At 44.0% G+C, this 24,613-nt stretch overlaps 1 protein-coding gene across 1 annotated transcript in view; it reads right to left on the bottom strand.

Moving 5' to 3' along the window:
- Window positions 1-24,613, bottom strand: part of LOC308311019 (EF-hand calcium-binding domain-containing protein 6-like) — a gene marked incomplete at both ends in the record, with an annotated part of 54,565 nt that overhangs the window by 6,404 nt on the left and 23,548 nt on the right. Inside the window, 12 exons of the mRNA XM_080757514.1 lie at window positions 562-771; window positions 2,769-2,967; window positions 8,512-8,670; window positions 11,069-11,242; window positions 12,743-12,861; window positions 13,420-13,483; window positions 14,034-14,260; window positions 14,993-15,120; window positions 17,767-17,881; window positions 18,631-18,853; window positions 19,602-19,762; window positions 21,510-21,869. Coding sequence (XP_080613640.1) covers window positions 562-771; window positions 2,769-2,967; window positions 8,512-8,670; window positions 11,069-11,242; window positions 12,743-12,861; window positions 13,420-13,483; window positions 14,034-14,260; window positions 14,993-15,120; window positions 17,767-17,881; window positions 18,631-18,853; window positions 19,602-19,762; window positions 21,510-21,869 — 2,139 coding nt within the window. The remainder of the gene's footprint in view (window positions 1-561; window positions 772-2,768; window positions 2,968-8,511; window positions 8,671-11,068; window positions 11,243-12,742; window positions 12,862-13,419; window positions 13,484-14,033; window positions 14,261-14,992; window positions 15,121-17,766; window positions 17,882-18,630; window positions 18,854-19,601; window positions 19,763-21,509; window positions 21,870-24,613) is intronic.

Genomic DNA, 24,613 nt, shown 5'->3' with positions numbered 1-24,613 from the left:
TCTGTTTGTTCTCTTCTATTTATCTGCATATTTCTTTGCCTGCAGCCTGATTTATACTGGGCTGCACGCCGCGTGTCATGCAACGAAAATACTAGTATAAATCTTCAAGTTTTGCAAACGTGTCGCATCGCGATACGTTCAGGGAGCTGGTAGATCGCAACCATACCTTCCTTAAATAACCATCCCTGCTCCCACATTCTCTCACAGAAAATAAACGACATGAATAAACAAAAGGCATAAATTAGCAATTTTCCTGTTGTGAACTGAGATGAATGGTATTATCTAACACAGGGGATGATGATGACGTTTTGAGCTTGTAGCTATTTGTGTTATATTTGAATTGGAATCCTTATTATAATTGGAATCTACTGTACTGTATGTTTGATCGCTTTGCCTTTCACTAGTACTGCTATATTTTTCAAGCTATCATTCTCATTGGCTGACGTACTGGCCGTACTAGCAAGCTATCTTTCTCATTGGCTGACATAGTGGCCGTACTAGCAAGTGTGGCGTGCACAACATCATACGATATTATGCAGTGTTATCATGGCCGTCTCTCACTGTTGGACTTGAGGACGTGTTGCACTTGTTCAGGAAGTCTCTCCAGTTGACGGCGGCGTGGTTCTGGTGGTGACCCCAGTTGAGGTCCAGCTTGGTCAGCATGTGTCGGTACTGGTCGTCCGTCTGTCGGCCGCAGAGATTCTCCAGGACGCGCCGGAACGCCAGAGCACTGACCATTCCTGTCTCGCTCTGGTCAAAGGTCGAGAAGGCCTGAGGGAGGGAGGGAGAGAGAGTGTCACGATCTGTGACGTTTTCTGCTGTGTTCTAGTGTTCCTTGTTCCTAGTTTGTGTGTTTTAGTGTCGTGCTCTTTTATTTTGTAGTATTTATAGTGCCCTGGTTTCCTTTGTACCTGTCTTGTCTCACCTGTGATTATTAGTTTTCTCCACCTGTGTCTTGTTAGTCTCTTTAGCCAATCCCTGTCTTGATTTTGAGTTATGTTCACCTGTTGTGTGTATTTATCGCCCTGGTTTGATGCGTTCCTTGTCAGTTAATTATTGGATGTTAAGTGTGATGTTGCCTTGTATAGTATCCTGGATTTTGGTGAATAAAACCTCTAGCATTTAGACTTTCTGCCTCTCCGCCTTCCTGTCCTGCATTTGGGTCCTACCTCCTTGATTCACACCGTGACAGAGAGAGAGAGAGAGAGAGAGATGTTCAGTTACTGTAGGTGAGTGGTTCTCAAACTTTCTATAATTTCAAGGACCCCCAGTTTTCTATGCATTAGTCTACGGACCCCCCCTCAGAGTGTTAGCGGTGGCCGAACGGTTTGCGGAGCGGTCTTGATATCGGAAGGTCGCTAGTTCGTATCCCCGGACCGGCACGTTAAAATGACCACCGCTGTGCCCTTGGACAAGGCATTGAACCCTCTACCATGAAATGTTCTATGAGCAGGGCCTGGTTGTAAACAAGTTATTGAGCTTAGTCCAGTTACCCTGGGTAAACATAGTACCTTTCCTTTCTTTGTGTACACATAAAACCAAAATGGACCCATAATAAGGCTCCATTTGGTTCCATCTGTACACTCTGAGTTACAGATGTGTGTGAAGGTACTTAAGGTTCTCGACTATCAATCATTTAGCTGAAACTAGTTGATGTGTTCATGAAATATTTAAGCAAGACAAGAATACTCAGCAAAGCACTTCCTATAGAGGGGTTTGATGAAGACGACCTTTAACCACTATATAAAATAGCCAATATACTGTACAAGCTCACAAGAGACACTTTGTGAGCTTATAGATGTGCTATTTTTGTAAAATATATTTTTTATAAAAACAAAGGCAGAAAATGTATATTGAATACAGGGGAGTGGACTTGGTGCCGTCATAGACATAAATAGGTGTGCCTCATTGGCCACTGGGCACGTCACATATCACTTAGGTTAGGGCAGCTTCCTTGCTCGTATTCTGGGAGGTGTAGTTCCAATTTACAATTTAGGCATTTTGCAGACGCTCTTAATCCAGAGCGACTTACATTAAGCAGACTCTATATGGCATTTGGAGATTGTGTAATAGTTGTCTAGCTACACCGAGACTACCTTAAAGAGCGTGGGAGAGGAAGCAGCCACTAGTTCCTTTAGACTACCTTAAAGAGGGTGGTAGAGGAAGCAGCCACTAGTTCCTTTAGACTACCTTATAGAGGAAGCAGCCACTAGTTCCTTTAGACTACCTTATAGAGGAAGCGGCCACTAGTTCCTTTAGACTACCTTAAAGAGGGTGGTAGAGGAAGCAGCCACTAGTTCCTTTAGACTACCTTAAAGAGGAAGCAGCCACTAGTTCCTTTAGACTACCTTAAAGAGGAAGCAGCCACTAGTTCCTTTAGACTACCTTATAGAGGAAGCGGCCACTAGTTCCTTTAGACTACCTTAAAGAGGAAGCAGCCACTAGTTCCTTTAGACTACCTTATAGAGCGTGGGGGAGGAAGCAGCCACTAGTTCCTTTAGACTACCTTCAAGAGGAAGCAGCCACTAGTTCCTTTAGACTACCTTATGGAGGGTCGTAGAGGAAGCAGCCACTAGTTCCTTTAGACTACCTTATGGAGGGTCGTAGAGGAAGCAGCCACTAGTTCCTTTAGACTACCTTCAAGAGGAAGCAGCCACTAGTTCCTTTAGACTACCTTATGGAGGGTCGTAGAGGAAGCAGCCACTAGTTCCTTTAGACTACCTTATGGAGGGTCGTAGAGGAAGCAGCCACTAGTTCCTTTAGACTACCTTATGGAGGGTCGTAGAGGAAGCAGCCACTAGTTCCTTCATCCTGGCCAGAGCCTGCGTGAGGCCGAGTCCCTCCAGAGTCTCGAGGAGACAGAGATCAGGACGGCGTTCACACGTCACCTCCTCCTTATGGACAAACGCAGACAGGAAGTCCATATAGGCCAGCTTCTTGCAGCTGTCATCCATGGAAACCTTAAGCCTATAGTTTGGGAAAAGGAGAGGATTTATTTTACAGTCATTGACGGCAGTATATACCGTTTTTTTTTTTTGTCAAATATGTTTTTATTGAACAGATAAATTATTACAAACATTACGATAAATACTTTTTTTTTATGAAACAAAATGAAAGAAAAAAAAATAAAGACAAAAAAGATAAAGAAATCCCTTAACCCTCCCACCCATACTGCTCAGTGACACTGCATACTATATAATAAGATGATAGAAAGCTCATGGAAAACATCTGAAAAGAAAATGGCGTACAGTCAACCATATCAATGGTATCCTGTCTATTAATCGTTTCTACTCAGGTAATGGACATTGGGGGCAGCCAAACCTTATCAAACTGTCTCTCCCTGTCTCTCAGGAAATACCTTATTCTCTCAAGATGAAGTGTACTAGTCATTTCATTTAACCAGTGCTTAAATGCAGGAGCCTCTTCCTTCTTCCAGTGTGTCAGAATTAGTTTTTTCGCTGTAATCAGACCATATGAGAAGAGTTGTTTCTGTGCTCTCGTCAACATAGGCATGGAGTCTGTGTATATACCGTTTATATACTTCTGTATATGTACTGTTACAGATTTAGAACTTTTACGGGGCCTCTGGGCCGTGGCTCAGCGGTCCAGGCACCTTGGCCGGTATAGCCCGAGTCTGGCAGTGTGCCGCGGGTTCGACTCCCGATCCCCGACAAGCCTTCGCTGCATGTCACTCCCCCCCCATCTCTCTCTCCCCCATCTCCTGTCAGCCTACTGTCTGTCTGTACCTCTATACAAAATATAAAATAAAAAACTAAAAACTGAACTTTTACGGAAAGCTGTTCGATTGGCAATGTTCCACAGTTATGGACGTAATGTTGGAACAAGATTTCATTATTATTATTTTTTAATCAACAACCTACACTGTAAATCCCTGGAACATGTGACACGTTTAAACCTAAACACCATGTGTGTAATAATAAAATGCCAAATGTTTATTAATATTCATACAATACAGTAGAACACGAGTTAACTCAAACACCTAGTGTTCAAATTCTAAACACCTATATGACTGACTTTGATTGTAAAAACTAAACACGTTTATGTGTTTAAAAAGTGTTACAGGCGATTAAACATGTTCTTCTGTTTATAATCTAAACACTGTGACACGTTTAAAAAGTGTTACAAATATGTGTTTAAAACAGTTTATAACCTAAACGCTTGGGTTTAGTGTGTAAGTAAGTTTCACTTTCACTTTTGTGAACTATTTAGGCAACACAAGGCCACAATTAGCCAGCCTTGTCTCTAAATGTGCATAACTTTATTGTTCACCAACAAGAACAAGAGATTAGCTGAAAAAATAATAATATATATATATATATATAATATATATATATATATATATATATATATATATATATATATATTATTTTTTTTACACGCCTAAATGAGCGACTACTGTACAACCATAGGAGGCCTTAAGTATGTTTCACCAGTTTAAAAAATATATATACCGTATCACACCCACGTGACGTGAGCGGCACTGTTATCACCATACATCACATTCCGTGCTCAGCCAGTCAGCTTGAGCACATTCCGCGCACGCGCGCATGCACGCACACACACACACACAGCCTCAAAATACAACACAGCTCAGTGTTAGGGAACGCTGTAGCAATTTAAAATTTAGGCATTTAGCAGATGCTCTTAATCCAGAGTGATTTACATTAAGCAAGAACAAAAAAGCATGGGAATACATCACATAAAAAGCATTTATCATGAAACATGCGTAAGCTAAGAACGTAACAGTGGAATATCTCTATATGATGAAACTATATTATAAACTATATACATATATACTATACTATACTATGCTATACGTGTGGAAGACCCATAGATCCATAGACCCCAAGGTAGCCGCAATTAAGTAATAAATATAGCAATAGAGTTCAAAGGGTGCAGATGAAGAACAGCTGCACTAATTGGCGTCGTTAAGGCGTGCATGGCAACAGTTTGTGTCTCGTGTGATGTCACACCAGAAGATATAAGATGATGCACCGTGTTGAAAATGACTGTAGACGTCGAGAGAGAGAAGAGAGAGAGACAGACAGACAGACAGTGTGATGTTGTCTTGGACCTTTTCCAAAGCAGGAGGACCAAAGCGATTCTATCATGCTGCTGTAGCAGTGAGGAACAAACTGTATTCCTTTGGAGGCTACTTTGATGGATGGACCTTCAACAACATGGGACAGATGGATGTCCATGTCCTAAACACAGTGTCTTTATGCTGGAAGAAGTTACCTCCAGTGGAACCAGGAAGAGGAGACGGTCACCTAGAGGTTCCATCCAAGCGCTGGGGCCACACAGCTGTGTTGGTTGAAGATACAGTCTACATCTGGGGAGGGTCTTGGCGAGAGCAGTATTACAATGTGCTTTATGCATTTGATGTTGACTCCCACAGATGGTTCCAACCCAGGGTTTCTGGGACTGTTCCAGAGCAGAGGTGCTACCACTCAGCCTGTGTGTTGGAGAAGGTCATGTTCATCTATGGAGGACAGACCAAGCTGACTGGATACACTAATGACATGTACAAGTTGGACACCAGCACAATGGTCTGGACTTTAATTAACACCAGAGGAACTCCACCTCCTGCTTCAAACCATCACTCTGCCACCATCGTCAGGAAAAAGATGTTTGTATTCGGGGGCTGTGGGCCCCAGGGGGGCTACAACACCATCAGAGTGTTTGACACAGAGACCAACGGTTGTCTGAACACACCTTCTGCACAACTTCTACCAGAAGGACGCTGGAGTCATTCAGCATTTACCTACAATGGAGAGCTGTACATATTTGGTGGCTGGAACGGTATCCAGCACTTCAATGATGTGTGGAAATTCAGTCCAGAGACCTTCTCCTGGAAGAAGCTTGAGCCCAAGTGCAAAGGACCATGTCCAATGAATGGTATGTGCTGTTGCATTGTGGGAGATCGTATCATCCTCTTTGGAGGAAGAAAAGGAGAAAAGGAGACTACCTCTGATGAGCTGTTCATCTTAGACTTGAGTCCTTGTCTTAAGACGTTATGTAAGCTAGAAGTTATTCAGTACGCTCTGGACCAATCAGAGCTCCCACACGACATCAGGTGGGAACTGGCAGCCATGGCAACCAACAACAACAACAACCGAGACCACATTCCAGACGAAGGAACAGCAGAAAGATCAATAAATGATGGATCAACATCTCATCCCACCTGATGGTGAGCCACCTCTCAGCATCACTTACTGAGATTCAAACCTCAGGAGACTCCTTCTCTCCAGACAGGCTCTCTAACCATTCAGCTAGGCATCAAACAATGACAATTGTTCCGTCCACACAATGCGGTGGAAACACAAACCTGTGTCTGTATGTTCCAAACTGAACACGGTGATGATATTTTTTTATTTAAAGGACCAAGCAGTCCTGAAAGGACTTGGTCCTTTATTGTTATTGTTAGTGTTTTTTTTTCCTACTCCTTCTGCCAAAAAATAATAATCGCGAAACTCGGCCTACAGAAAAAACTAAAATCTTAAAGACTATCTGTTACACAGCAAGCTAAAAGGAATCAACACACCAGAGACCAGAATACTTCAAACCCAAACAAATAGTTAAAAATAGAACTACAAAACGCATGTTGGAGATTAAACAACAGATAACAGCCAGCACCAGCAACTGTGTTTATTTGTGCACATGTGAAAAATGTGGCTTACAATATGTCGGAGAAACGAGTAAAACAATAGCTGCAAGGCTGAGACAACACAAATACAATATTAACAATGCAAAAAATTGTTGAGAGTAATGGCTGCGTGTGATATTGAACAGTCAAACTATTCATATCAATATACGGCTGTATGAACAAAATAATGATGTCATAGGTATATGGGGGCCTCATATCATATTTGGTCTTGAAACGGGCCTCCAGATTCCTAAGGCCGCCCCTGGGTACAACACCGCTTGCATCGGCTGCCATCTTTCCTGGTTTGGCTCAGAAGACAACGTGCCCGCTTGCCGGTGACCGTGAAATGCACACCCAACAGTTAACCCATTCTGAACGGGAACTCCTTTTGGTGTTTTTTTTAATATATTTTTTATCCCACGATTTTGTAACCCATTTTTCACCCCTGTGTCAATCATCTAATGTGATCCTGGGCTCTACACACCCTCCGCCAACCTAGTCCCCATATATGGGGGACATGGGGAGAGCAACGGACTTAACACATGCTTCCTTCATGCTTGAGTGTCCAAGTTGCTCCTTTACACCTGACAGGGGGGAGTTTCCCTGGTTGGACATAGCGCGTGGAAGGAACACGTTATTCCAACCAGTTCCTTTCCTCTCCATCAGGCGCCCCGGCTGGCCAGGGGGAGGCAGTTTAGAGACCAGGATTACTGCATGTTTTTGTGAGGGTACCTACCCTAGGGGGGACACGGGGAGAACATGCCTTTTGGTGTTTTAACTAAGCATTATGTTATACTTTAGCTATTCAGAAGCTCATAGCGTTTTTAAATCAAATCTTTGCTTCTGGGGGGTACTCTAAACAACACATTTTCAGGCGTCGGTGGCCTATTACATTACATATGATGTTTGGGGTCCTTGAAATGAAATAGTTTGAGAACCACTGACGTACACAAACATAGGTTTTTCTGATTTGGAAGACGATTTGGTCGATTTGTAGAATCCAAAGCCGGTCTAAATGGGTTAACTCGGTTGACGTGTTCTAAGCGTGTCCCGGGAGAGGATGTCTTGTTGTTCATCTATGTGTGTTTTAGTCGCGTGATGAGCGTTACTGTACCTACTGTGTCTATAAGAGTCAGTGTGGAAACACGTCCCCGTAAAGGAGGGCCAATGTGTGAACAAGAGTGGTGGAAAGTAACTAAGTACATTTACTTAAGTAAAGTATACCTCAAAGTACGGTACACTTAAGTATTTCCAATACTTTTACTCCTACTCCACTATACATTGCGGTGCGGATACAAATATTGTATACTTTTGCTCCACTACATGTATTTGAAAACTTTCGTTACTAATAGTTACTTTGATTGTTATTACAAAACATACATTTACCTACTTCAGCATTTGGGGGATATTTCACTTTTAAACTTGTTTGGGTACATATTAACCCATTTGGTGTTAGCATTATGTTATGCTTTAGCTATTGAAAAATAGCAGATCTACAAGCTCATAGCGCGCCACCGAGTGGCGCGCTATGAGCTTGTAGGTCTGCTATTTTTGAAAAGTTGTGAAAATGTGGCACAAATCTTTGAAAATATATTTCAGAGCGAACATTTTTAACTAAAATATTGGCTTCTGGGGGGTAGGTCCCTGGAACTACATATTTTGAGATGGGGGTCCGTGGCCCAATAGAGATAATTCTGGGGGTCCTTGACATGAAAAAGGTTGAGTACCACTGACATAGAAACATAGGTTTTCAGAAAAAAATAGGTTTTAGAAGCCTTTTTTTTTTATCGACCTCAGTCCAAGTGCTTATACAGTAATTATGAGACACATTAAAACAAGCCAACCTGTTCAGGATGCGTACGAGCTGGTCTTGGTTCTGTACTGAACCGCCGTAGCCGCAGAGCAGACCCAGCAGGTCCGACACCCTCACGGCACCGTCCTTCCTCTTGTCCAGTCGGGCCAAGGCGTCACTCAGCGCTCCATAATTGTTCTGGATTATTCGTCTGTAGGACAGTCACCAAAAATAAAAAGAAATATTCGTCTGTAGGACAGTCACCAAAAATAACAGATTTTAACAGAGCCTGTTAACACACTGTTGTGGTTCATGATGAATAGGCTAAAACATAACAGAAATGCAAAATACTCGCCGACGAATATTTCACATCGAATCTTATTCATATGCCGTAGTGTTATGTATAGTCGATGTCTCGTTCATAAGTTGAGGGCTTTATCCCATTTTGGGGCGGGAACCCCTTTTGGTGTTAGCATTATGTTATGCTTTAAGCTTTTGAAAAATAGCAGATCTACAAGCTCGTAGCGCGCCACCGAGTGGCGCGCTACGAGCTTGTATAGGTCTGCTATTTCTTTTGAAAAATCGAAGAACGACTGACATAGAAACATAGCTTTTTCAGAAAACTGTCAGGATGAAGAAGACATTTTTTTAGAATCTGATCTCGGGTCAAAATGGGTTATTCGTGGTACGGAAGGTCGGAACGATACAAGTTGCTGTATCACAGCGTAACGTCGGCGTTCTGTGTGAATGTACTCACACAGATGACACAAAATGTGAAAAGGTATGAATTATGCAGTGCATTATCTGCACATCTGAGATGGCGTTTTACAGACACTAATAACAAGTGTTTCTGAAAAGAGAACCTACCCTGGAATAGCTTTACTTTATCTTCCAAAAGCATTTGTTAAATATTAGAAATTAGTTTTGTATTTTTCCTCCCCATAAATCAAAAGCACATCTCACCCTACAGTACAATAATTAATTACTGTATACCTCGAGCCGTACAGTAGCTGTAAATGAGAGGAAATTAATTTGCCTCTGTATGTATATTACATTCACAATATTTACCATGAACCCAGTTTTTAGTGATGCTGTAATCATAATAATAATCGTATATGCACAAATTGTTTCCACGGCGGAGGGGCTCATTTTACTGTTTATTGTTTTCTCCAAATCCCTGGAGTATGAAGCCTGCTGGGAGATTAAAATAATATGGAATAGTAGTGCAATGAATTAATTGACATTCAAGTCCAAGCCTTGTTCAGCATAACCCATTCTGACCTGAGATCAGATTCTAAAAATGTCTTCTACATCCTGACAGTTTTCTGAAAAAGCTATGTTTCTATGTCAGTCGTTCTTCGATTTAAAAAAAATAGCAGACCTACAAGCTCGTAGCGTGCCACCGAGTGGCGCGCTATGAGCTTGTAGATCTGCTATTTTTCAATAGCTAAAGCACAACATAATGCTAACACCAAAAGGGGGTTCCAGCCCAAAATGGGATAAATATTCAGGCCCAGCCATCCTGAAACGCTCGGTTAAGTCTGTAATTTACAGTTTGATGCTCTGCATGTATATCACTAATGGATAATGCAAAAACAGCCAGATGACAAGCCGTGATGCGATGCGTTGTGAGCTTGTAGATCGGCTGTTTTCGTTGAGTGACACCGCCATACGACGAAGTATATGAACCGGGCCTAATAAGGAAACGTGGCACAATTGTGCACAATCAACACATTGTCCCAGACTATTAGTTTGGATAAACGAGACTCTTCTGTAATCGAAGAACAACTTGGGTACAGATTAATTTAGATATTCATAACCATTTAAAACTCATTTACATGTAATCAAAATGTAAATGCAACACACAGGTCTGCCCCAATCAATGCATGATCCTGAGCTCGGATATGATTTGTCTTTTCATATTTCCTTCACACACACACACACACACACACACACACAAAACAGTGTTTCGAAAATGAAAATTGAATTTGCTCAACAACACACACACACAGACACCCGGCCGAAATGGTCCAGCTAGTTATGTCTTTGTTGTAGACACACTTAGACACAGAATAGAGCACCGAAGTCTGACGTCAATATCGGTAGAGGGCGCAAATCCACAGGTTCATGTACTTTTTATTTGCATTATAATCCCCATAGGGGGGATTTTAGATCGCCTCATATAAGAACTGTGTTTGGAAAATAAACATGTCATCCCGGGCCGCTTCACTCAATCAACTGACTGAGAGAAAACGTTACTGCTACTGAATTAGATACATTTTCGCTAGAAACAGACTGAAACAGATCATAATATGATACTCATATATTATATGAGTGACTATGACTGTTGCAGACGCTTATAGTAGACGATATTAAGATCACCCCACCTCCATGGAGAAATTACTTCCGCGAACCAGGGGAATCGTCGGGATGAGCGAGTTACGTCAGGACTTTAGAACCAGGGGAATCGAAGGGATGAGCGAGTTACGTCAGGACTTTAGAACCAGGGGAATCGTCGGGATGAGCGAGTTACGTCAGGACTTCGGTGCTCTATATGTCTGTTCCTTCCAACACTGAACGTCAGATTAAACGAAGGCGTTGCGTCTCACTCTATATGTTGAAGTGCCGCCGCGTCAGAAGAGGCCTGTGTGTCAGTGTTCTGTTCGTCCGTCACAGGAGACACATCCTGGGGGGCCGAGGCGCCCCCCTCGTCCTCGTGTTCCACCCCCAGTCTGTCCAGGAACGCGGCGGTCGTCACAAAGCCGCTCCCCTCCGGATCGTACCTGTCAGCGGCAGCACGGGGGAAATATAGGTTGCAGTGTTGTTTTCGTCGACTAAAACTAAGACGAAAAATGTTCGTCGACTACCTTTTTTCACTGACAATAACGAAACTAAATGAAAATTAAGCTACGATGACTAAAACTAATACTGACAATTTCGTAGACAAATAAAAACTAGATTAAAATGTTAGGAAGGGCCAAGGGGACTAGTGGACAAGAGATCCAGTATAAGTCATTTTACAATTTGGTTGCATGCTGGAAACTTGTGTAAAAACACTCATTAGGACGGCATCAAGACCCGCCAAAATACATTTTAGTCGACTAAATCAACTGTAGATTTAGTCGACTAAAATCTTATGACGTTTACTCGACTAAGACATTCCAGGTGACTAAAATATGACAAAAACTAAATGAAGTTTCTGTCCAAAGACTATGACTAAAATAGAAATGTGCTGCCAAAAACAACACTGACGGGTTTTGCCTGCATTCGCCTCATGGTAGTGATGGTAGTGTAAACAAGATGAGATGAAGGGGTTACACTGACAACCTTGAGGCAAGCCTCACTGTACAGTATGTACAGTAGGATGATGAAACTATTGCAGTAAAGGTTGGAGGACTGTTTTTTGAGCAGAGGAACTTTTCGTTGCGTTGGAACAGTTGTAGACTCTCGCGTGCGCGCGCCTCGTTTGAGGAGGGGGACGACAGACTACAGACTTTATTCTCTGCTGACTTTGGGGGGGGCTTGGGAAATAATTATTGTTTGTTGGTTTAAGTTTGTGTGCCTGTTTATTTTATTTAGTAGGGAAAGAGACAGGGAGAGGCGTTACCTGTGAAGTGTACTGTCTACTTATGATTTAGTCAACTGCTACAGTATGTCTGAGCATCTCTATATAAAGAATTCAGACTATAACCCTACGATCCTGCTTAATTTTTCCTTAGTAATAATTTGCCTTGCATTAAGTAAAGGGCGATTGTTACAAAGGGATGCACCCATATGGAAGTTCTTGGCCAATACAGATGTTTAAGAAGAATACAATTTAGCCCGATAGCCGATACGGATAATTAGTTTCTTTAGATTTTGGTGTTATTAATATTTCCCCCTTTTGCGCCAGGGGAAACAAATAAATCTTCATTATACAACTTCATTATGTAACTGTTCAGAATCTGCAAAAACACAACATAATTTCATTCATCTTGTGCTGAATGAAAGTGACTGGAGTTAGTTTAAAAAAAAACAACACTTTACTGTGATTATGGTAAGCTTACTGTACATTTCATTTCACAAACACTACTCCTTAGTCCTTACTTTCATTTATTTGTTCATGAAATTACTGAAAACAAATTGCTCCCGATGTGCTGGTTGGTACCTTGCATGGCTTCCGCCGCAATCGGTGTATGAATGTGTGTATGAATGGGTGAATGTATAATGCACAATCTACTGTATGTAAAGCGCCTTGGATAAAGGCGCTATATAAATGCACCATTTACCATTTATTTCCTTACCTTGACCACAGCTGTTCAAACTCGTGGGGTCTCAGGGGGAGGTTGTGGCTGAACAGGAGGCTCCGCAGGCCCTTTTTGGACACCAGGCCTTGGCCATTCGCATCAAACCGACACAGCGCCTGTTGGGGAGGCAGGTCAGACTGCGTCATACAACTGACAGGGCCCCCTGTATGAACATGCGCTGTTTGGACGTGAACGGCGCGGGGTGCATACTTCGTTTAGACTAGTCATTGTTAGTTAGACATGGCAGGCAGGCAGGCCAATAGGCGGCAGGCCACCAGGAAAGGTCCGGGCGTGCTGCCATTCTGCCAGTGCCATCATGATAATGTCACTGTACCTGTATCAGTGAGTGACACATAAACCCTCTACAAAGGGTTGTGTAGTTAGTTGTCTGTTGGTTTGTATCATTTATGTTGTTCTGTAAAAGTGGTGGTATTCGGGCTTGTTTATGTGTGTGTGCCTCGACGGAGCGGGGCGTTAGAGTTTCTGCTATCTGCGCGCTGGTTGTGGTGGGTCGGCCGGTCTGGGCCAAATTCACACGAAAATGACCGGGCCGAATTTTTGTCCCAGTCCAGCCCTGGTTGTAGTTGTAGGACTAATGACTGGTCTAACCAAATGACTAGTCTAAACCAAAAACTGTCTAAACTAAATACTACACCCGGATGGCACGTGCTGACCTTGGACATGGACGGCCAGCCGAGGCGCGCCTTGGAGGCTAGTTGATCGTGGAGCTCATCTGGCCTGTTAGTTAGAGAAGCAGGACATTACAAAAAATATATATACCTTTAATCAAGCACCACTTAAAGGACCACTTCACCACTTTTCAACCTATCTTCATATAATAGGTCCTCACTAATAATCATGATAAATTGGCACGATTGTTTCCTACTCAGTCTGTGTCTCATAGGACGGCTGTGGGCAGTTCAGAAACCGTCCTCCAGTGACATCATCATTAGGCAGATTTTTTTTTACACAAGATTTCTTTTTACAAAGATTTTCATTATCGTGAGAACGATGGCTTCCATTTTTTTTTTCGCATTGCAACTTTTCAGGACTAGAAAGCCTGCCGTTTCTATTAGCTTGTATTCCTCATCGATGATATCACTGAAAGACTGTTTCTGAACTGCCCACAGCCCTCCTATGAGACACGAGTAGAAAGAAATTGCCATTTTTTCATGATTATTAGTGAGGACCTATTATATGAAGATCGGTTGAAAAGTGCTGAAGTGGTCCTTTAACTTGAGTAAATGTATTCTGTTACTGCACACACCACTGCCTCAGACAGACTCACACGTTGGCGGGTTGAGGGAACCGGGCCTGGCCGTTGTTCTGGACCAGGCTGAAGAACTCCTGGTAGTTGAGGGTTCCTCCGGGCTGCAGGCCCATCAGAGCCAGCAGACGCTGGTACTCCGTCCTCCGGGCGCTCATCTCCAGGCTGTCCCAGAGCTCTCTGAAGTCCTGGGCGTCGACCACGCCGTCACCGTTACCGTCCATCAGCCTGAACGCCGCCATGTTGTCCTGACCGGGGGGGGGGTTAGAGGGAGGGAGGGGGAGACTTAGCTCTGGTCCCTAGCCTTCTACTGCTTCAGTATAAGGCTATGGGACTTTCGGTTTTAAATCTCAAATCGAAATCAGACCAGCCTCTCCTCTTTGGCGTAAATTAAAAGAACGTTTTTGCTACTCACCAAAACAAAGACGGGTTGTGTCATTAGAAAGCCTACACGTACTTTCCTTAGTGGAAGCACTCTGAGCCCCCCACCACACGTATAAACGGTACTTTTTGGCCAGAAAGGGATTTTTTTTCAGCGGTGGAAAAATATTCTCTATGAGGCAGTTCTCTGGGCAATATCGGTAGAAGGCGCATTGGAGTAACTAAAAGTATATTAAAAACCATGCACTACTAAAATGTCAGGGAGGGACAAAGTCGAGAAAAGATCCAACATTTTATGTTTGATTGCGCTTGGCTGTTGTTGCGCTCTGACAATAGCAGATTTACAACCAAGTGTAGGCATTACGACGCCATCAAGACCTTCCGAAATACATTTTTTGTCGACAAAATCGACTGTAGATTTAATCGACTAAAATCGTGATATTTTAGTCGACTAAACTAGACTAAAGAATAAACATTTCAGATGACAAATGTGGCTAAAACTCTCGACACTAAGGGGTAGTCAGTGAGTGAAATCCTGACTAATGATGTGGGCCTTTTGGGAGGTCCTATTGGGAGGTCGGTCCGGTGGTCCTGCTCACCCCATGAATGTTCTTAATCCTGGTCTTCAAGGCGGCCAGGCATTGCTCCGATGTCAGGAACCGGACCTTGTCACCAGCCTTACCCAAGTAGCCCTCTGCGTCCCTCTCCCTGTCTCTGCTTGACAGCTCTACAGAACCGCATTTGGGAGAGAGATTTTTGATTCATTGTGAGAGTCATTCAGTGATGATAGGTATTTGTGACCAAATTTGAATTTTAGTTTTTTCATGTCATATGAAAGCAGGGAATCATAGCTTTAAATTGACATATTGGTTGTTCAGTTTGACCCACCAGTTTTGGAGATATGGCTTATAGAGTATAATGTCTTGCAGAAAACAGCGAGTTGAGAAAACAGGCTTGAAAGGTTCACTTCTGTGGTCTCTAATAGCTACATGTTTGGGCATTTATTTCATATTTGCATGTCGATTTCAGCTCTGACACTTATTTTCAGACATGCTCTAGTATGTGAAGAGTCTGCATGTGCTATTAACTCATTTTGGGGAAAAATAAAGTTTTTCTCCTCTGGTGAAAAGCTGTAATTTGCGCGATGGCAGTCTTTTAGTCAAATCTGGTCACATTTAGTAATGTTCCGGTTTCCCCTATAATGCTGTTTACGAGAGGAAATTTAATTACACTGACAAATTAGAATTATGTTCGTTTTCCTGGAGTGTATCTTTTGTGGTTTATTCATTTATTCATTACCACAAAGACTACACTTCATGTCTGCTTAGCCACTCTGGGCATTTTAGATGACTGACCTAATTTTTCATTTAATTAGGAGCTCACACTTGTGATCCAAATTGACGAAACTCTTTTTATTTTTTGTGCTTTACGAACATGGCCAACTTTGTCTTGCGGTTTTGTTTAATGATTGCTTTTGTCTTCTTCTATTTTGCTCTGTTTTCTTTTCTTTTTTTCTTCTTTTTTTAGAGGAGGATACATATTAGAGCGACGCCCTGCTGCTAAGAGTTCTGCTTCCAAAACTCCATAATTAGCCCAATTTGATCGGGAACCCCTTCTGGTGTTAGCATTATGTTATGCTTTAGCTATTGAAAAATAGCAGATCTACAAGCTCATAGCGCGCCACCGAGTGGCGCGCTACGAGCTTGTAGGTCTGCTATTTTTGAAAAAATCGAAGAACGACTGACATAGAAACATAGCTTTTTCAGAAAACTGTCAGGATGTGTAGAAGAACATTTTTAGAATCTGATCTCAGGTCAGAACGGGTTAGTCCAAACAAGCCGAACCCACCGTGTGTTATTCTCAGCCTGTGTTCCTCTCCTCTCCCTTCCACTAATGAGAGATGCCGTAACTCTATATATAATCTACATGATTTCTCTGATGGCTCATATGCACCCAAAAAAAAAAGCATAATTTTGTACATACATACGAAGCGGGGGGGGGGAGTCTCTCCGGTGACTCTATTTGGCACTGGAGGAGAGACTGTTGCATATTATAACTGCAACTGATAGGATTCCTGTCACCGTGTGGGGTTCAAATCCACCGTGCTGTGCATCCGGGCTTTGTTCGGGGCGTCCATACGAACACAATTTGGCGTGGAGGTGGGAATTCGCCGTGAAGCCGTGCTGGGGAGGGGGGGGGGGGGGTTAGGGGGGGGCTCTACGTTGTCACAGAGGGGGGGCCTCGCTGGCAGGTGAGTCGGTAGGAACACAACAGGACGAGGAAGTGGGGAGGAATCAATAATTGGCATAAAGATTAATTAGGGAGAAAAGGGGGTAAAAACTAAAAAGCAAAAAAAAAAAATAATAAGAATATTATTATATATTTCAGCTGTAGTGGCGTTTGCGCTCAATTCAATTCAAAGGAGCTTTATTGGCATGAGAAAACATACGTTTACGTTGCCAAAGCAAAAGTGGAACAAAAAAATCAAGATAAAACCATAAAATAAACGTGTAAACAGAACTGTGTTACATGAACACTTTGATCCCCTTTTCCACGGGTTGGTTCCCAACGGGAACCGGTTCAGTTATTTTCCACTGAGGAAAAGAATGGTTCCCCATTGGGAACCAACCGGTGTAAAAGAACTGAACCGGTTCCCACTGGGAACCAACCGGTGGAAAATAACTGAACCGGTTCCCACTGGGAACCAACCGGTGGAAAATAACTGAACCGGTTCCCACTGGGAACCAACCGGTGGAAAAGAACTGAACCGGTTCCCACTGGGAACCAACCGGTGGAAAAGAACTGAACCGGTTCAGTTATTTTCCACTGAGGAAAAGAATGGTTCCCATTGGGAACCAACCGGTGTAAAAGAACTGAACCGGTTCCCATTGGGAACCAACCGGTGGAAAAGAACTGAACCGGTTCCCATTGGGAACCAACCGGTGGAAAAGAACTGAACCGGTTCCCATTGGGAACCAACCGGTTGAAAATAACTGAACCGGTTCCCATTGGGAACCAACCGGTGGAAAATAACTGAACCGGTTCCCATTGGGAACCAACCGGTGGAAAATAACTGAGCCGGTTCCCACTGGGAACCAACCGGTGGAAAAGGGGCCTTTGAGTAATACTATCTTTGTGAAACTATAAAAAAAGATTGTGCATTTTTTTTCTGCCAGAGATAGTAATACAAGACACTTTATACTTTTGAAAGTTTACAGCAGTATTTCAATGTTTTAAATGTTTAGACCCATGTATCTACATTCTACAAGCTCACAATGCAATGCTGTTTTGAGCTTTTTTGTCGATAGGCTTATTAGAATTTTTGCCAAAGGATGAACCTTTTTAAAGCCAACGCCCTGTCACTGTGCCTTACCCTCATACTTAGCTAGGAACTCTGCCACGTCCATCCGTCCGTTTCTGAACCCGAGCACTTCAGTGAGCATGCGGAAATGTCTGTCGTCCAGAACGACCCAACTGTCCTCCAGGATCTAAGGGGCCAAGAAAAAAAAGAGAAATACCATCTATTCTATAAGCTAATAACATCTGTTCTATAGTGTACTGTACAATGCTCCAACTACTGTTAGTGTAGACTTGACTTCTAATTACTTTGCATTCAGTATTTTAGCTGTGACGTGAGCGCCCCCTCCAGAGATACTTCCTGGTCCTACTTTTGAGTCGCTTTTGTGTCCCCATAGAGTTACACTGTGACGCTCCGTCGGACTAAATCTGAGACGAAAACAACCACGAAAGTCTCATTTTACCGCTTTCCTTTCCTTGCAACAACAAAGCTGCGCTGCTCTCCCAAATCTGGCTGTGACAGGCCGTCTGCCCCACACGGAATACTATCGCCATTTTATTTTATTGTGTCAACTAAATCCTCATTAAGGCAAACTAGATTCAACATACTCAAGCCTGCACACATTCTAAATTTGCCCCCGAAATATTTTACCGAGCAAATGGACTGTTACCACCTTCAATAATAATGATAATAATAGTCTTATTGTCTCCACATCATATATTTTTGTTGTCATGGACACTTTAACCCTCAATGGCTTCCTTTCTGAAAAATAAAGTCATTGTAAAAAGATTCACGCGTTTAGATATTCTATTTACAATGAGATGCGGACGGGAGGTGGTGCCATTTGGACCCGGACGTAACGTAGCACTACAAAATGACGTCGGACTTAAATACTGAATTGCTTTTCCTAATAATTTATTTATTTTTGACCCTTCCCACCTTCCTTAGATCTCCCTCAGAAAGCGCGTCCCGCGGGCCATGGGTGGTGGTGGCGTGGATCCGGTCGGTAAGGGAGGCACGGCGCTGATCCAACCGGTCTCTCATTCTCTTGAAAACGATGTCCAGAACACTGTGGGGGAGGCTGGGGGGAACCGGCTGCTGGACCCCCCCAGGCCCGGGTTCAGAGTCCACAGTAGTCTGGGGTTGGGGTGGTGTGTTTTGTCTGTAGGTAGGGAGCAATTGATATACTGTAAATATCTAAATACTAAACGCCACAGCTGACTTGGTAGTAAGTTCATACCAAGCACTACCTATATGACGATAACAAAAAATATGGCATTTTAGTCCAATAATATTGCATGTGTCTTTCAATGTGGGCTCCGACACGCTCGCACTGTACTGGACTGCACACACACTGGACTGGACTACAATGGACTGGACTGAACTACACACACAGATCACGGGTACAGAAAGCATCACCTTCTCCATATATGGCGACTGCCAATTATTGCAGACACTGAACAGAATTTTGCCGATGCCTGATCAGCTCTCGGCTTATTGGGCATGCCTGCAATCTGCAGGCCCCTCACCACTGATTTATGGTCATTACAGAGGCTTCCAGATATGAACACACACACGCACACACACAGAGGATGACGACTGTCTTCTCCTCCATACCTCTCAGTAGAATCCCCCTCCCTGGAACAGGGGGGCGGTGGCAGCGTGTCATCTGGTAGTGGAACTACAACTCCCAGGTTCCTCAGGAACTCATTGTAGCGTACCAAGATATTACTACTACTACCAGAGCTGGAGCAGGACTCACAGAGCCTACGACGCACGCACGCACACACACACACACACACACACACACACACACACACACACACACACACACACACTGAATCTGTGGCAAGGGAACAACGAACCATACAGTATGTCCATATATAATATTGGACAGTAGTGTTTCTTACTTGTTGAAGTGTGGCTGAGAGATGGCCGTTCCATAACGCAGTACGAGCGTCCTCAGATCTTCCTGGTCGATATATCCCGTGTGTCCGGGGTCACACAGGGTCAGCGCGTCCTGCACGGAGCTCCTCTGATCGCTCAGGTTGTCCCTCAGCAAGTTCTCTGCCTTAAAACAACAAAGATAATCGTCTAATAATCGTTTTGTTGATTCAATAGTAAGATGTCGTTGCAGAGAACCTCTCTTATTCATTTTTGAGGGGCGCTATAGCCGCTCCAATGCGTGACCTTTTTCAATTTACGTCATTATGGCAACCAAGTCTATGGACTTTGTAATGTTTGTTTAGAGCAGCATGGCCCGATGCTCCCGATGTCTGTGCTGGTTGGTACCTTGCATGGCTTCCGCCGCAATCGGTGTATGAATGAATGTGTGTGTGAATGGGTGAATGTAACGCACAATCTATGTAAAGCACCTTGGATAAAGGCGCTATATAAATGCACCATTTACCATGTATGTGCATGCATGTTACTGTAAAGTGCACTACAGTACAGTCCACAGCTCAGACACATTGCACACTTTATCTGCATGCAGTGTAACATGTGGGAGAGCACACACACACACACGCCCACCCACACACACACACACACACACACACACACACACACGCCCACACACACACACACACACACACACACACACACACACACACACACACACACACACACACACACACACACACACACACACACACACACACACACACAACAAAGCAAACACTTTGTTTAATAATTGACCACTGTTGTAATACTCCTTTCTGTTTGATCTCAGCCTCGCGTATACTTATCGTCTCATTTGATCTGGTCTCCTACGGTGTTGTTGTTGTGCGGTGATATTATATCTGTATTATTTAGCATTCCACTCACCACCCTCCACGAAACAGATGCTGCCACAGGCCGCGTATCAGCCCACCGAGGTGTCTGCTTCTCGTCCTCCTGCTAAACGTACAGTATGGAAGAATGACGTTCAGTAGAACAAATGATGACAACGACCAAGTGTGACTGTGCGTACATTATGCAGATTTATAGGACACGTAAGAAGAATCCATGCTTTGCACATCCTACTATGAATGCGCCACGTCTCTGTGTGTCTGTCTGTCTGTCTGCGTGTCTGTCTGCGTGTGTGTGTGTCAGTGTTGTTTTTGGCAGCAAATTTCTATTTTAGTTTTAGTCGTAGTCTCTTGAATAGTTTTCACTTAGTTTTAGTCACCTGGAATGTTCTAGTGTTTAGTCTAGTTTTATAGTCGACTAAATGTCATACGATTTTAGTCGACTAAATCTACAGTTGATTCAGTCGACTAAAATGTGTTTTGACAGGCCTTGATGTCGTTGTAATGGCATATTTTACACTTTGGTTGCATGCTGAAAATAGCAGATCTGCAATCTCATGTTTTTTCATGTCATGTGAAAGGGAGGGAATCATAGCTTCAAATTTGACACATTGGTTGTTCAGTTTGACCCACCAGTTTGGGAGATATGGCTTATATAGAGTAATGTCTTGCAGAGAAACGGCGAGTTGAGAAAACAGGCTTGAAAGGTTCACTTCTGTGGTCTCTAACATTACACCTAGCTACATGTTTAAGCAATTATTTCATATTTACATGTCTATTTCAGCTCTGACACTTATTTCAGACATGCTCTGAATGAGTTTGCGCGATGGCAGGCTCTCAGTCAAATCTGGTCACATATACAGCATGCGCACAAAAGGGACACAGACAAGTTGACAAGGGGTATTATTAGGTTCCCAAGTTGCATCGTTCCCAGGCAGTAGGCTGTAGCTGACAGGCACGTACGGTACAGGTCTAGTACAGTACAAAAAATGCGGACACAAATTGGGCGCTCGCAAAAAAACGTCCTACCTCCTCTGCACTCTTCTGAGTCGGAGTCCCCTCCGGGCGCTCCGTAGATCCAGGAGAGGATCTAGGGGACGCCGGCGGTGGCGGCGGTGCGCCCCTGTCCCCCGCGGGAGGAGGAGTGGCCCCCCGCCGCCCGGGGCGTAGTTTCTCCAGGGCGGCCCGGTGGACCACCCCCGTGTGGGAGGGGTCCAGCAGTCTGAGCAGCTCTGTGATCTGGGCCGGGGCCAGACGGGGCCGGTCGAGCCTCGGAGCCGTGGCGGGTTTAGTGACCGACGCCCTCCTCCTCCGTCGGGTCAGGTGGTAGCTCTGGGGAACCTCCAGGGCGCGGCGCACGGCGGCCCGGGTGATCCAGCCGTCGCCCCTCTGGAGAGAGAGAGAGAGAGAGACCAATCACAGCCAGCCTGGTGAGTTTACTGATCCCCCCACAAACGCTCAATGGAGTTTTCTGGGCACATTTGTGTCTCAGTTTTGTAGTATGTTGGTTATGTTTCATGGTGTTTTTCTTATGTGAATGTGTGTATGTTTTGCAGCTGTGACTCCAAGACAAATTTCTCCTAAAGGCTCATACATAGTCTGGATTTACGGTGGTTAGGTGACCACTGAACTACAACATGACGTCACTGAGCCGCGGTGAAGAGCAAACCACCGCGGGTGCGGGCTTTAGTTCCGACATACTATTGATCCGAAACCTCAATCCTAACCTAACCCTAACCGCAAGCACGGGAGCAGCGCATGTCAGACCATCGCTTTTTCGCATCGCATCGCATGTCCCCCCGCTTCGGATCTTCGGTATGTCGGAAAAGCGTGCGCACCCCAACCACCGTTCCAGCCCTTCCCTCTGGTCACCTCACCACCGAAAATCCAGACTATAATTATGAATAGGCCTTTAGGGAGACAATAAAGACAACCTTGAACCTTGAACTATGCCAGGTACACACACAGAGGTAGTGTGCAGTATTGGGGGTAGCAGCGTCAGAAATAACGCAAAATACGAGGCGGTAATGATTTGTGGATGCCGTCGCAACGGGCCCAGGGGAGTTCTGCACGGTGTTGGCAGTGACAGAGCAACGGGCCCAGGGGAGTTCTGCACGGTGTTGGCAGTGACAGAGCAACGGGCCCAGGGGAGTTCTGCACGGTGTTGGCAGTGACAGAGCAACGGGCCCAGGGGAGTTCTGCACGGTGTTGGCAGTGACAGAGCAACGGGCCCAGGGGAGTTCTGCACGGTGTTGGCAGTGACAGAGCAACCTAGTGTATAGAGTCTGCCGCTTTACAGATGAGCAGATCATTGGCAGCAGCAATGACCTTCAGGATCCATTATTTTGTGTCCCATTTCTGGAGTGAAATTTACACTGAAGATTTGACTGTGTTGTTTGAGTTTTATTAAGAGAGGGTTGATTCCCTGACGATGCGCTAGCTGTTGGCACACGGGGTGTGGCTGATCACATGATTCATCATCCATGCTCCTGAACACTAAACACTCAGCCCTAAAAAACCCACAGCTGGCTTGGAACCTGCCTGAGTGGAAAAAGGCTCGTTATTGGCTGACAGCGAATAGCGGACTCTATTTGATGTGCTACTCACCGAATAGATTATTAACCCATTTTGGGCGTGAACCCCTTTTGGTGTTTTAAACATTGTGTTATAATTTAGCTATTGAAAAATAGCAGATCTACAAGCTCATAGGTATATATTTCAGAGCGAACTTATTTTTTATTTCGACGTCAGGCCTAAATGGGTTAAAACAGTGCATGGGGGGGGGGGGGGGGGGTGTTTATCCCCATCCCATAAAAGGAGGAGATTTTGGCAGATAGATATGTGCGATTCATATCTGGGAGAGGCTTCACATGCACGCAAAACACACACACACACACACACACACACACACACACACACACACACACACACTCACACACACACACACACACACACACACACACACACACACACACACACACACACACACACACACACACACACACACACACACACACACACACACACACACACACACACACACACACACACACACACACACACACACACACACACACACACACACACACTCTCCCTTAAACTTGGAAGCCAGTTGTTGTTGTGCGATGGCGAATGGCGTGAACATCAAACATGGCTGTGAATGAATGTAAGAAATATCACCCCGCCCCCCCCACCCCCATTACAAGTTTAACCCATTTAGGCCTGAAAAAAAAGTCTTCTAAATCCTGACAGTTTTCTGAAATACCTACAGTATGTTTCTAGGCCTATATATCACTCAATATTTCATGTCAAGGACCCCAAAAATGATCTGTAATTGGCCTCCGAGACCCCCATCTGAAAATATGTTGTTCCAGGGACCCCCCCAGAAGCAAAGATCTGAGTTAAAAACGTTTGTTCTGAAAAAATATATTCCAAATTTGAGGCCCATTTTCACGATAAAAACAATAGCAGACCTAAAAGCTCCTAGCGCTATGAGCTATGAGCTTGTAGATCTGCTATTTTTAAATAGCTAAAGCATAACATAATGTTTAAAACACCAAAAGGGAATTCCCGTCCAAAATGGTTTAATAGAACTCCAAAGTTTTAGCCCAGCTGAAGGAGAGCGATTTGAAATTAAAGAGGCAGAACTTGATGTGGCGCAGGCATGTTGAAGGGAGGGGGGTTGGCTGTCAGAGTAACATATGGCTCGTATGACTGAGTGGCTAACCATTGGCCATATGCAATCATCTAATCATGTTTATGGCCATCAAAAAATGCCGCTGCCAATGATCTGCTCATCTGTAAAGCGGCAGACTCTATATATATATTTAACATTTAACAGCACATACCTGAGCATGTGTGCATCTATCTTTGTCTGTCACTGCCAACACCGAGCAGAACCAGAACTCCCCTGGGCCCGTTGCGTTGTGATGGCATCCAGAAACCATTACCGTCTCGTATTTACCTCCTAACTTATAGCGGGATTCAGTCTATTGGTTTATAACGAGGATGGAACGAAAGGAGTTGCAATTAATGCATGCTATAGGACGAACCACTGTGACTACATTTGACAGTTTTGGAGATATGGCTTATAGAGTAACGTCTTGCAGAGAAACAGCGAGTTGAGAAAACAG

Source organism: Protomyctophum bolini (genome assembly GCF_963924005.1).
Source record: "Protomyctophum bolini genome assembly, chromosome: 23".
Lineage (NCBI taxonomy): Eukaryota > Metazoa > Chordata > Actinopteri > Myctophiformes > Myctophidae > Protomyctophum > Protomyctophum bolini.
This window is presented reverse-complemented; position numbering and strand designations above follow the sequence as displayed.